General features: G+C 41.4%; 2 protein-coding genes across 7 annotated transcripts in view; one reads left to right on the forward strand and one right to left on the reverse strand.

The window, feature by feature from the left end:
- MTHFD2 (methylenetetrahydrofolate dehydrogenase (NADP+ dependent) 2, methenyltetrahydrofolate cyclohydrolase) overlaps window positions 1-7,678 on the forward strand; it is a 31,884-nt gene extending 24,206 nt beyond the window's left edge. Inside the window, exons 3-8 of one of the 2 annotated variants that reach the window (XM_069583725.1) lie at window positions 1,659-1,781; window positions 2,198-2,350; window positions 2,766-2,873; window positions 3,737-3,829; window positions 4,219-4,344; window positions 6,441-7,678. In XM_069583725.1, coding sequence (XP_069439826.1) covers window positions 1,659-1,781; window positions 2,198-2,350; window positions 2,766-2,873; window positions 3,737-3,829; window positions 4,219-4,344; window positions 6,441-6,604 — 767 coding nt within the window. In that variant the 3' untranslated portion in view covers window positions 6,605-7,678. The remainder of the gene's footprint in view (window positions 1-1,658; window positions 1,782-2,197; window positions 2,351-2,765; window positions 2,874-3,736; window positions 3,830-4,218; window positions 4,345-6,440) is intronic. The other variant, XM_069583726.1, reaches the window with a different exon arrangement.
- Window positions 7,679-8,357: 679 nt separating this feature from the next.
- SLC4A5 (solute carrier family 4 member 5) overlaps window positions 8,358-12,423 on the reverse strand; it is a 98,733-nt gene continuing 94,667 nt past the window's right edge. For 4 of the 5 annotated variants that reach the window (XM_069583719.1, XM_069583722.1, XM_069583720.1 and 1 more), the window contains 2 exons: window positions 12,218-12,285; window positions 8,358-10,278 (listed from right to left, as the gene is read on the reverse strand). In XM_069583719.1, the coding sequence (XP_069439820.1) occupies window positions 10,113-10,278; window positions 12,218-12,285 (234 nt within the window). In that variant the 3' untranslated portion in view covers window positions 8,358-10,112. The remainder of the gene's footprint in view (window positions 10,279-12,217; window positions 12,286-12,423) is intronic. The other variant, XM_069583723.1, reaches the window with a different exon arrangement.

Below are 12,423 nucleotides of genomic sequence, written 5' to 3' on the forward strand. Positions count from 1 at the left end.
GAAGAAAAGCTATGATCAACCTAGACGGCATATTAAAAAGCAGAGACATTACTTTGCCCACAAAGGTCCATCTAGTCAAAGCTATGGTTGTTCCAATGGTCATGTATTGGATGTGAGCGTTGGACTATAAAGAAAGCTGAATGCCAAAGAATTGATGCTTTTGAACTGTGGTGTTGGAGCAGCCTCTTAAAGAGTCCCTTGGACTGCAAGGAGATCTAACCAGTCCATCCTAAAGGAAATCAGTCCTGAACATTCATTGGAAGGACTGATGTTGAAGCTGGAACTCCAATACTTTGGCCACCTGATGTGAAGAACTGGCTCATTGGAAAAGACCCTGATGCTGGGAAAGATTGAAGGTGGGAGGAGAAGGGGACGACAGAGGACGAGATGGTTGGACGGCATCACCGACTGGACGGACATGAGTTTGAGCAAGCTCCGGGAGTTCGTGATGGACAGGGAAGCCTGGTGTGCTGAAATCCATGGGGGTCACAAAGTGTCGGACAGTAGGGAGTGACTGAACTGAAACTGAAAACTAAACAGAAAAGAAAAAATAAATTAAAAAAACAAACTAAAAGAAAAGGTCTGTGTGTGCTCCTTCCACCAGGGTCTGCTCTTGAAGCTGGCCCAGAGCACACGTGTCAACACAGGCTGACTGGAGCATAGGCTTCCGTGGGCATGTCCGCAGGGGCTGGAGCAACTGGAAGAAGCCTTGGAGGGGGCAGCCCTCTGCCTGCCTGGACCCATGACTCACGGAGGCTTTGAGCAGGGGTGGTGCTTGGGTCCACTGGGACCCCAGCAGCCAGAGGAGGCCTTGATGGAGGTGGGGCTCAGCCTGGAACCCCAGCAGGCTTGCCAGGGCCTGAGCAGACTGGGGAGACCGTGGCTTGAGGGGTCAGCGAGCCTGCCATACCTCACCCAGCCGAGGCTGCTGGGCAGGCGTGTGCTCCCATCACCGCCCGAGGAAGCTGGGTTGGTAGGCCGGGAAAGGTTCTGCAGTGGTGGCCCCACCCTTCATGTGCCACTCAACAGTGGTGCCTTGGTCCCACTGTGGCCCAAGACCCTGCCCCCACCAACACCCCAGGCCATCCCCAACTGCTGTCCCCTCCCTGGATCCACTCCCCGAATCCCACTCTGCAGCACCCAGCCCTCCTTCCCACCATGAGGCACACAGACTGGGGTGCGAAGGGCTGCAGCACGGACCGCGTGCCCAGGCTCCACTCCATCCTGCCCCACCCTGACACTGGCTGCTGCATTCCCCTCCCATCCTGAGGTCCCCCTAAGCTCCTTGCCTTTCCCTGCTGAGCCCCCACTGTGAGCATGCTTCCCTGAGTGTGGGGTTGTTTCCTCTCCCCCAGCTTCCCCCAGGGGTGCCAGTCCTATCCTGCCTCCACCGCTCTCCACGTCCTTCCCACACCCTACCTGGGAAGGGTGCTAAACAGAAAAGAAAAAAAATTTTTTTTCTTCCTGAAAAAAAGATTGCGCTGGGACTCCTCCCATCCCCCTAGGTGTCCAAGGCCCTCCACCAGTGTCCAGCATGTGCTTCATAAGAATTTCTCCGAGGCACTTCTGACACACCGTGAGGATACGTGAGCTGTGTGTTCTCCTACTCCGCCATCTTCCATAATCTATTTTTTTTTAACCTTGAAAATTTCTTATAGGAATTAACAGTGAGACCATTGTGAAACCAGCTTCAATTTCAGAGGAAGAACTGTTGAATTTAATCAATAAACTAAATAATGATAATAATGTAGATGGCCTCCTTGTTCAGCTGCCTCTTCCAGGTGAGATTTATATAGCACTATTTAAAATGATTTCTGAGGTGCGGAGAGGCTTGTTTAGTTTATACAGTTGGCTCCTCATGTGTATTTGTCTTAAAGAAAGGGGAGGTAAACTCAAGAGAGTGAGTATGTTGTTAGATATGGGACCGACCTCCTCGGAATACTAATTACTCCCTGACTTGGTATTGAGATCTTAATACACAGGACAGTGGAGGGAAGCAGTTTGGGGAGGACAAGAGGGCACTGGTTTGGTCTTGGCATTTGGCTTTGCTTGCTGTGTGTTCCCAACGCACAGATGAATAAGTTGCGGGGTGAGTTCTAGACGGGGAATGGGTTTTTACTGCAAACTGGGTAAGCTGGAGTCAAGCAGCGCTAACTATGTAACAGTGAGTTGACCACTGCTCTGATTTCTTTTTCAGAGCACATTGATGAGAGAAAGGTCTGCAATGCCGTTTCTCCAGACAAAGACGTCGATGGCTTTCATGTAATTAATGTTGGGCGAATGTGTTTGGACCAGTGTTCCATGTTACCAGCTACTCCATGGGGTGTGTGGGAAATAATTAAGCGAACTGGTAGGTATATCCATCTCAGTATTATCAAAACATACTGACGAAATGGTAAAAATTCCTACAGAACAACAGTGGAAACCCCCACCTCAGATCATCTAGTCCTACTCCCCAGAGCCTAACTCCCTTAGCAATTACCTACAACTGTTTTTGCTGCTTGATCCAGAAAACTCTGAAGGAAATTTAAGCTTTGATAGTGTTGATAGTGCACACTCATATAACATTTTGCAGCTTATGTTCCCTTTCAGCTTTCACTATGGGTAGCAAGTGATGGTTCAGTTGACTGAAGGAGTCAATAAGCTGGTGATTTCCTTCATTATCACAATTAGAGTCACATCCTAAGGTGTCAGTCTTCCTTTTTCTTAGGTGCTGTAAGATAATCTGGCACTATGTGAAACGCAAATATATTTATTTTTCATAGGCATTCCAACCCTAGGAAAGAATGTGGTTGTGGCCGGAAGGTCAAAAAATGTTGGAATGCCCATTGCAATGTTACTGCACACAGATGGGGCACATGAACGGCCGGGAGGTAAGAATATTACTCTCAGGAGGGTGTCCTCCTCTCCCTTGTGAGAGAGACTGCCCTGTGGATGCTTGGAAGTGTTTGTTAAGCTTTATTTGTCTTTGTTATAATTTTGTTAATAGGTACTTTGGAAAAGAAAAAGAAAAAATAATAGGTAGTTTGGGAGTAATCTTTGTGGAAGAAGATGAGTTAATTTATATTCACTAGTATGGAACCAGTTCAGAAATAGATATGTCTCAGAAATTTGAGTTTTGAGTGTAAGCATGGTTATAGACAATTAGAATTTTCAGTTATGGCTTTGACAGTTGAAGTTAAGAAGTATAACTTATTCAAAATTAGTATCCTGATCTGTGCCACTTGATAGGAAAAAAAGATCTTAGACCATTGCAAAGGACTGACTTCATATGACTGTGATGTGTCATCATCCTGTCAAATTCTGTTAATTTGAGAAAAACTCTCAAATCAAAGTTATATGATTATCATAATATGACCATACATGATTATATCAGAGATAAAATATATCAGAATGAAATATTTCCACATATCTTTCAGCACACTTTTAAGAAAAATCCTTGAGTAATTCTAGTGACATTTTGTTCAGAAAGACTATTAAAAAGGATAAGGAATAAATCTAATGATATATGACTCCAAAGGGTAGAGTTAGGACCAACAGGTAAGAGTTACAAGAAATTGAGTATTAGTTGTTGCTGTTGTGTTTTAATGACAATTGGCTGCCCAGAAAATATGGTGTAACATTTGTCAATTATTTTTTCAGAGGTCTTGGATTTCTGGCATGGTTTGCCTAACTGAGATCTAATCCATTCCTAGCTTTGATTCAGAAATCAAGACATCTGTTTTTTAACTCACAGGCGATGCCACTGTCACAATATCTCATCGATACACTCCTAAGGAGGAGCTAAAGAAACATACGGCTCTTGCAGATATTGTGATCTCCGCTGCAGGTAAGAGCACCAGGGAGGAGGTGGAAGTACCTTGCTCAGAGGATGAAGATAGACCTCTTATCTTCGAATTTGCCTGCTGCCCTGTCGTTTTATTTCATATTCCCCTAGGTTTGACCATAATGTCAAAGCTGCTTACAAAGATGAGAGTTGTGGTTGGAATACTGATTTCTGGCATTCCATTATATATTTGATGGATAAATGTTATTTCTACAGCCTCACAATATTTCTGTTCACTATATGAAGTTTAATTGTTTCCCTGGTTAATATTTTTTATGAGTTTTTATAAAATAAGCTAATTCATTCTTGCAGGTATCTTGAAATTGATAAGAATCTTACAGGTGGAATATTCTTTTCAGTACTAAATTGATCATTCCTATCTCCTTTTCTAGGTATTCCAAATCTGATCACAGCAGATATGATCAAGGAAGGAGCAGCTGTCATTGATGTGGGAATAAATAGAATTCAAGATCCCACAACTGCTAAACCCAAGTTGGTTGGAGATGTGGATTTTGAAGGTAACTTTTTAAAATATAAAAATCAATAAATACTACTTTTATTGGACAATCAGGGCAGACTATTTACTTTTTATTTAGCTTTTAAACTTATGATATTGATTATTACCGTTTATTATCATTTTTACCATTATTATTATCATTATTACCATTTATTATCATGCTTTCCATGATAATTAAGAGAAATCTTTTAAAAAATTTTGGTCATTCTAGAATTTTAGGTGTTTGTATCATCGAATTATGGAGAACAAAACAGTTTTCAGGAAATTTCTTTCTTCTCTTTAGGGTTATTCTATAAAGAAAACAAGACTTTTAATAAGTCTGAAAATTTAATGAAGTGATTTTTCTAAACCATTGAGTCTCCTAAAAAGTATTATAGACTTCTGATTTTCATATTGAGAGGAGAGATCCAGACTTGCAATATTAAAAGTCCAGGAAAAAGCCATATTACTAAAATTTTGGAATTCACTGATAGATTTCTCCTTTCAGTTCTGAATTTATCTGAATTTTATGCTGATAATTCTATTTCTAGCTTTCTATTTCTTCTCAAGCAGTCAGACCCAAGCCTAGGTATCTAAGTAATTTTTCCCTTTAGATTGGATTTTTAAAAATCTTTTTACTTTCCAGAAAACTACTTTGCTTGGTGCTTTGGGCAAACAGTATAGTTAAATAAATAGAATAAAATTAAGAAAATATTGTAAGCAGGTTTTAATTGAAGTAATCCTTATTATTATTATAGTTACACTTCCATACAGTTAACTACTGAGATGTTTCTTTTAAAATTGATTTAATATAATGAAGATCATGGCATCTAGTCCCATCACTCCATGGGAAATAGATGGAGAAACAGTGGAAACAGTGTCAGACTTTATTTTTTTGGGCTCCAAAATCACTGCAGATGGTGACTGCAGCCATGAAATTAAAAGACGCTTACTCCTTGCAAGGAAAGTTATGACCAACCTAGATAGCATTTTCAAAAGCTGAGACATTACTTTGCTGACTAAGGTCCATCTAGTCAAGGCTATGGTTTTTCCAGTGGTCATGTATGGGTGTGAGAGTTGGACTGTGAAGAAGGCTGAGTGCCGAAGAATCGATGCTTTTGAAGTGCGGTGTTGGAGAAGACTCTTGAGAGTCCCTTGGACTGCAAGGAGATCCAACCAGTCCATTCTGAAGGAGATCAACCCTGGGATTTCTTTGGAAGCAATGATGCTAAAGCTGAAACTCCAGTACTTTGGCCACCTCATGCAAAGAGTTGTCTCATTGGAAAAGACTCTGATGCTGGGAGGGATTGGGAGCAGGAGGAGAAGGGGACGACAGAGGATGAGATGGCTGGATGGCATCACTGACTCGATGGATGTGAGTCTGAGTGAACTCCCGGGAGTTGGTGATGAACAGAGAGGCCTGGTGTGCCGTGATTCATGGGGTCGCAGAGTCAGACACGACTGAGCAACTGAACTGACTGAACTGAATATGGAGGAAAAGTGTGGCTGGTTATTTAAGTATATTCGCTGAACAACTCTGCTTATTATATGCATGTTTTTTTTATTATTGGTTTTTTTTTGGCCACACTGCACAGCATGTGGGATCTTCATTCCCTGTGAGCACTCAGTTGCTCAGTCGTGTCTGACTCTTTGCAACCCCATAAACTATAGCCCACCAGTCTCTTCTTTCCATGGGATTTTCCCGGCAGGAACACCAGAGTGGGTTGCTGTTTCATCCTCCAGGGGATCTTCTGACCCAGAGACTGAACCCAAGACTCCTGTGTTGCCTGCATTGCAGGCAGATTCTTTCCCACCGAGCCACCGGGGAAGCCCTTAGTTCCCTGACCAGGCATCAAACCTGTACCCCCTGCAGTGGAAGCCCAGAGTCCCAGATGCTGGCTCGCCTGGGAAATCCCTAAATGTGTGTTACTTTGTTAATATGTTCAAAAGCTCTTGTTCTTGGGTATTGTAGATATGATATTTTTTAATGAGTTTGAGGTTTATTGAGATGCTTGTGTATATTATTGCTTTTTGTTTGAATGCGTCTTCCATGATATGTTAAAGTCCTTAGAGTTCCTTTGCCATAATTAAAGAGTTTGATGTCTGATCTCTGTGTAGGAGTCAAGAAGAAAGCAGGTTACATCACTCCAGTCCCTGGGGGTGTTGGTCCCATGACTGTGGCAATGCTGATGAAGAATACCATTATTGCTGCAAAAAAAGTGCTAAGGCTCGAAGAACGGGAAGTACTGAAGTCTAAGGAACTTGGAGCAGCAAGTAATTAACTATTGTGTCTTCTGTGTCATGAACAGGACTCCAAGCCAGTTCAAGAGGAAAACCAGGTCAATAGAAATGCAATATTTTTTCTTTACTTACATGGCTTTAAACAATACTTCGTATTTATTGTAAGCTTAAATTAGTGTGTGTTTCCACACATAGCTCTGCAGTAACCTACCAGGCAGCATGCCACTATCGTGCTGGGTCACGCGATCCAACCAAGAGAAACATTACCCTAGAGATGAACAGGGAGGACCCTGTCACACTGAGAATGGCTGTTTAACTCCGTGAGGCCACTTCAGTTGAAATCTGTCTTCTTTAGAAAGGCAGCTTGCTCACCATTATACCACCAATGCTGCCCAAACTTGTCTTTTCTATGATTACATTTCCCAAGTGCTATTCCAATAATGAGTTGATACTCACTTTAGGTTCCAAACCTTTTGAGTTCAACTGGTCAAACCAAAGGAAAAATGTTGCTAGAGAAAATTAGGGAAAAGTTAAAAAAGAAAGAAACGATGGTAATTGAGTAGAAAAAACTTTACCCTAATTTATATATGTGTTGATGATAAACAGAAGGAAAACTGCATGTTAATAGTCTCCTAAGCTATCATTTTGTGACTCAGTCATTGGGAAAATGGTTGGGTTTTTCCCACTTGCTATTAGCCCTTGTTTTATGTTCATTACTGCTTGGGATCTCCCCATTTTACTTTCCTAGGATTGAAAGGCTTGTTTTATAAATTACTCGTGTGTGTTGTCATATTTGAGTTTTCCTATATCCTCAACCTTCACTGTCAAATTTTATACTGTTAGAGGTGTCTGTATGGTTTCTTTAGTGTATCTTGAAACCTATTTTTGGAAAACATAACTTGGGCTTGATAATCATTAGGGCAGCTATGTGTAAGTATGCAACTTACTTTTCCACCAAAGAACTGTCAACAGCTGCCAGCTTTTCTCGGCTGCACCTGTTGGCTTTCCTTGATCAATTTTTGATAATGAGAGTTAATACTGAATTTAATCAGACTTTATTAAGGGACTTTTTTTGCATCATTTTGATTTTTTAAATAAAACACTTCTGACTGATATGGAATGAGTTTCTGAAATACTTCATCTTTCCTCTACTATCTTCTTGTGACCTAATTTTTCTCATTGGATGTAATCAGTTTAAATATTCCTGTATTTGGTAACATCTAATCCTATGCCTTTAACAAATTGGTTTAAAGAGCTATGGAGAAACCAGCCTAGTCCTTTTAATTGTACATCCCAAGCCAGAAGTTTCCTCTGTAAGATTCATTTCAGTGGTTAGTCTTGTTCTGAGTATTTTAAACCATGTGTTCAATTTGGACTTCTTGATGTTTTGCCAAATCTCCCCCTCCTCCACATTATATATATAGATTTTTTTCCTCTGTGTGTGTGTTTAAGACATTAGTTTGATTGCACAGATCGGAAGATATTTGCCTGGCAGGCATATTTGCAGCTCGGATAGGTCCTGTGTGTTCTGCTCAGGGCTGAGTAGTTGGCTTTCATAAAGGCAGGAGCAGCTCCCACTCCAGGCAGCTTGAGGCAGCGAGAGGAAGGAGAGCAATGCAAAGCCGCCCTTCTCCCCTGCTTTTTCCTTTGCTGCCTTTATGCTTTTGACAGTTTTCTGGAGATGAAGAGGGGTGATAGTTCTAGAGATGTTTTTGTAAGTGAGGTATAGTTCCTGTCTGTACGTCATACCTACTGACTCACCTAAATTATTAAATGTGGAGCAAGATGAGCAAATGGGATTAAGTTTTATTGAATTGTAGTTACAAGTGGAAAAAAGTATGACCTGTATGAAGAAGTAACAATATGTCAACCTGTTAAAAGCTATTAAAATTAAAATGTTCCTGTGTATGTGTACAAAATGCAAATAACATACAAGGTAAAAATTACAGTGATCGATTTACAACAAAAAAAGAATCAACATTTTAGCTTTCCAGCTTGTTTGATTAATCAAGCACATTTAATCCTGAATCCATACCATTTCTACAACACAGTTTGGACAAAGTGCTATTGGAAATCAGCCAGGTTTTAAAACTGCAGTGTTAAGAGTGGATTGTCAGCTCTCCCAGAATTGGTGTAGATGAAGACAAAGAATTTATACTTAAACTCAGGCAATGGTTCTGGATTAGTGAGCAGCTAAGTAATTCTGCTGCTCTCAGTAAAAGTGGTGGAGGTTTAGAGCTCTACCTCATGGCAGTATCCTTAGAAGGGACTTCTGATATTTCATTTCATAAACACTGAGAGCTTTCTATGGATTAGGCACTATACTGGCTCTGGGGATCAGAGGCAATTAGCTATCCACATACTCAAGTTGGTTAATGAGTCTAGTGTCATTTGTACCTTTAAAAAATAGAAAGGAATAAAGAAAAAGCACCTGCATTTGTCATCTTGAGTAAGTCTGGTAACTGTAACTAAAGTAATTTACCCAAGATTCAAATCCATAGTCGTTTTGGAGAAGGTAGATGCCAGATGCACTGTGGCTATCAGGCACACAGAGGTGGTGAATAAACATGGTTGGTATTTGTTAAGTGTGAACTGAAGATAAAAAGACTGATCTTAAGCAAGGTCTGTGATTTAATGGGTTTTAATCTACCCAGTTTGTTTCCAATTATTCCTTAAGGTACTAGTCTGACTAGTACTACAGAGTTATAATCTTCCAAAATTTCATATTAGCCTTGCCTAACATGCAGTGTTCATGTGAATGCTAGTTGGACTTTGGGAATCAGGCCATTGAAAACTTTCAGGAAAGAGCTACCCAAATGCATCAAGAAATGTGATTCTGTGCTTGAAAAAACAGTGATACTAATTTAAAGGATCATTTGGTTGATTTGCCATGTGATTTGAGATTTCACTTGTTTTTAAAACATCCACTCAAATGTGTTGGTTCTTTCACAGCCAGACTTTCAGAACTAGCTGTCAAACTGGGAAAGCCCCAGTCACACTTCTGTGCTGGCACAAGGCCCAGAATGCAGATAGTTCAAACTCTTCACAGAAAACTGAATGGGATGGAGAGATAAGAGGACCTTTTTAGCATTTCTTAATATGCAAAACAAAATTTCCAACCTTGGTCTATTGAAGTACAAGTATTTTAACAGTTCTTTTAAGACCATCTAGATAATTTAAAATCTAAGCATTAAAAAAAATCTTAACTGATATTTGTTTTAAATAAAAACTGACTAGTGCCCCTTTATCTTATCTACAGTTTTGAGAGGCAAGCATTTTTTTTCATCTCAAAAGAAATGTTATCATTTCTATGCTGGATTGCATTTTAAAATAAGGTGTACCAGTAAGCTTTCATTATTTTCATAACTACAAAGGGAAGGAAAGGGCTTTGCATGACAGATCTCCAGTTTTCACCGATCAGGCAGGATGACTCTCTCTGCTTGGTAAATACAGGAACAGGCTTTGAAAAGTGAAGGGTTTTGGCCCAGACCCTCACGCTGAAGACTAATGCAGGCCCTCACGGTGCCCTGTCCAGGGAAGCTCCTCCTCCTAGAGGGTGGTCTCGCCGTCAGCTTCTCTCCCATATCTGTCCATGTCTGTGAAGTCACACTCTGGCTCCATCTCTATTTTCACCTGTGGCACCATGAAGACGGGGCTCTGTGAGTAGCTGAAGGCAGGTGAGGCTGGACAGGAGATTTTGAAGTGCAGGGTGATGCTGAATGAGAAAGAGAGGAGGGAAGAATGACTTTTCTAGGGTATGGTGTTTTAAAATGCTATCTCCCAGAACAGGGTTCTAGGGCAGACAGTTCTGTCTTTGCTGTTGATCTCTTAGCACTTAGCACAGGAACTAGCAGTATCCTATCTGCTCGGCCTTCAGCGGTCACAGTTACTGCTCTTGCCCTACTTCAACCTATTTTCCACATGGTTGCCAGAGTGAACTTCTGGATCATGAACCTGACTGGTCCCCCATTGTTCAAAGGAGAGAATTCATGCTCCTTAGCCTGGCGAGACAAGAACCTTCTGTGCTCGAACTCCTGCTTGCAGTTTGCCCTGTTCTTTGCCCTGTGTCTCTGTAGTATTTCAGGCCTCTTCTCAGTACCTGCAGGGCCTTTTCTCTCTTTTTTCCTTTTCTGTGCACACCCGGTAGACTCCTGTTTATTGTTCCCAGATTCTCTGGGTAAGGCTGATCCCTCCCTTAGATTCCTGTCCTTTCTCTGAGGTGTGCTCCGTTGCTCTTGGCACAGGGTGGTGTATATCTTTGTTCATACGTCTGTCTTTCTCTAGGCCCAGGGATTAAGCGCCATGCCTGGTAGATCATGGATGCTAATCTGCTAAACTAGGTCATGTTGCTGAGTTTCTTTTCTTCACTGAAATGGAATCCTGCTATTTAGTCATCTTTGCTTCCATCTACTTTCATAGATTCAGTAAAATACCAGTGTAGTTGAGGTACCATTACCGTTTATGAAATATTCTGCATTTTTGACCTTGTCCTATGCTTTGAGTCCTTTAACAGGGTTTTGGAGATATTCTATCCTGATCCAAATTCTCTCTCCATTAACTGAAATTGGAGCAATTGGACATTCAATTTTCTATAGGCTACTTTAAAATGAAAATAAATCAAGGTAGACAGAGTGCTTTTCTCCTAACACATTTGTTTATAGAGATCAGTGGCATGAGGGGCACAGGAGCCCTGGCTCGGGAAGTGGGATGAGGTGGCAGGCAGATATGTCATTTGGACTTGACACTCCTGGGCTGCAGTGGCCTTGGGCCTAACGCTTGTACTGGTGATAAATCTCATCTGGGCAATGTGATAACAGCTTGACTTATAACTCAGAAGATCCCTTGGGTGATCTACACTCTCTGGTACGTGTGTCTGACAGTCTTCTGGGTGGGTGCCATCTATATCTGGAGTCAGCTGCCTCTGGTCCTGGGACAGCCCATGCTTGTCCTGTTGGATCTAGCATGGTGCCTCCAGCCCAGTTTAGGGTGAACTGTGGGAGTATGACTGCCCTCACCGTCTTCCATAGTGATGACTGAGGCAGACTCTATTGACCCTCAATTCCTCTTTTCCATTTTTGATCCCTTTCCTTGTTTTCAGTCATCAAGCAGTCCCACCTGTTTTGAGGGTGGCTTCTCATTAAAAACAGCAAGGAATCACATTGTTGGCATGGGAGTTGCTGAGCCTTGAATTCTTTCTTGACTATTTTTATATCCACTTGATCATTGATATTTATTTTCCTTGATACCTTCTCACCTTTGCTAATTAACCATGCTGTTATTTTATTCCACAGAGTATTAAAGTGCTTGGTGTTTTGATCCTTAAAGTTCACTTATCCTGGCTTTCAATAATATATACTCAAATCATGTCTAGTTTCTATTGTCTTTTTTTCAATATTTACTTTCAATTTTCGTTCTACTTACTATTTTATAATAATTTCCTTTACCAAACTTGAATACGCTTGTGTGCTGTCATCACATTATGTCAGTAAGGGGACAGATTTGTTATCTGAGAGTTCATCAGGTCTGTGCCTTTGCGTCCTGTGGTGGTGAAGCAAAGGCCCTTTACTGAGACACTGGCTTGAGAAATCATAGTCATTCAAGCCATTGCTTATTCTCTTAGCTAACACCCAAAGAGTCTGTCTCATGGCTATTACCTTCGGTCAAGTTCTGAATCACTGAAGGAAGAATCAGAGTGAGTAACTCCAACTGGAAGATCTTTGTCCTGGCAGGAAAATTGAAGTGTCAGATTGGAGCAGGTTGAGAACCATCCTGGAGAACACTCTGTTTCTCCAGTGCTTCCCTGCCCCATTTCCTCTCCTTTCTGTTCTCTGACCCCATGGCCAGTGCTACACAAGATGAG

Source organism: Ovis canadensis, chromosome 3 (assembly GCF_042477335.2).
Source record: "Ovis canadensis isolate MfBH-ARS-UI-01 breed Bighorn chromosome 3, ARS-UI_OviCan_v2, whole genome shotgun sequence".
Taxonomy (NCBI): Eukaryota; Metazoa; Chordata; class Mammalia; order Artiodactyla; family Bovidae; genus Ovis; species Ovis canadensis.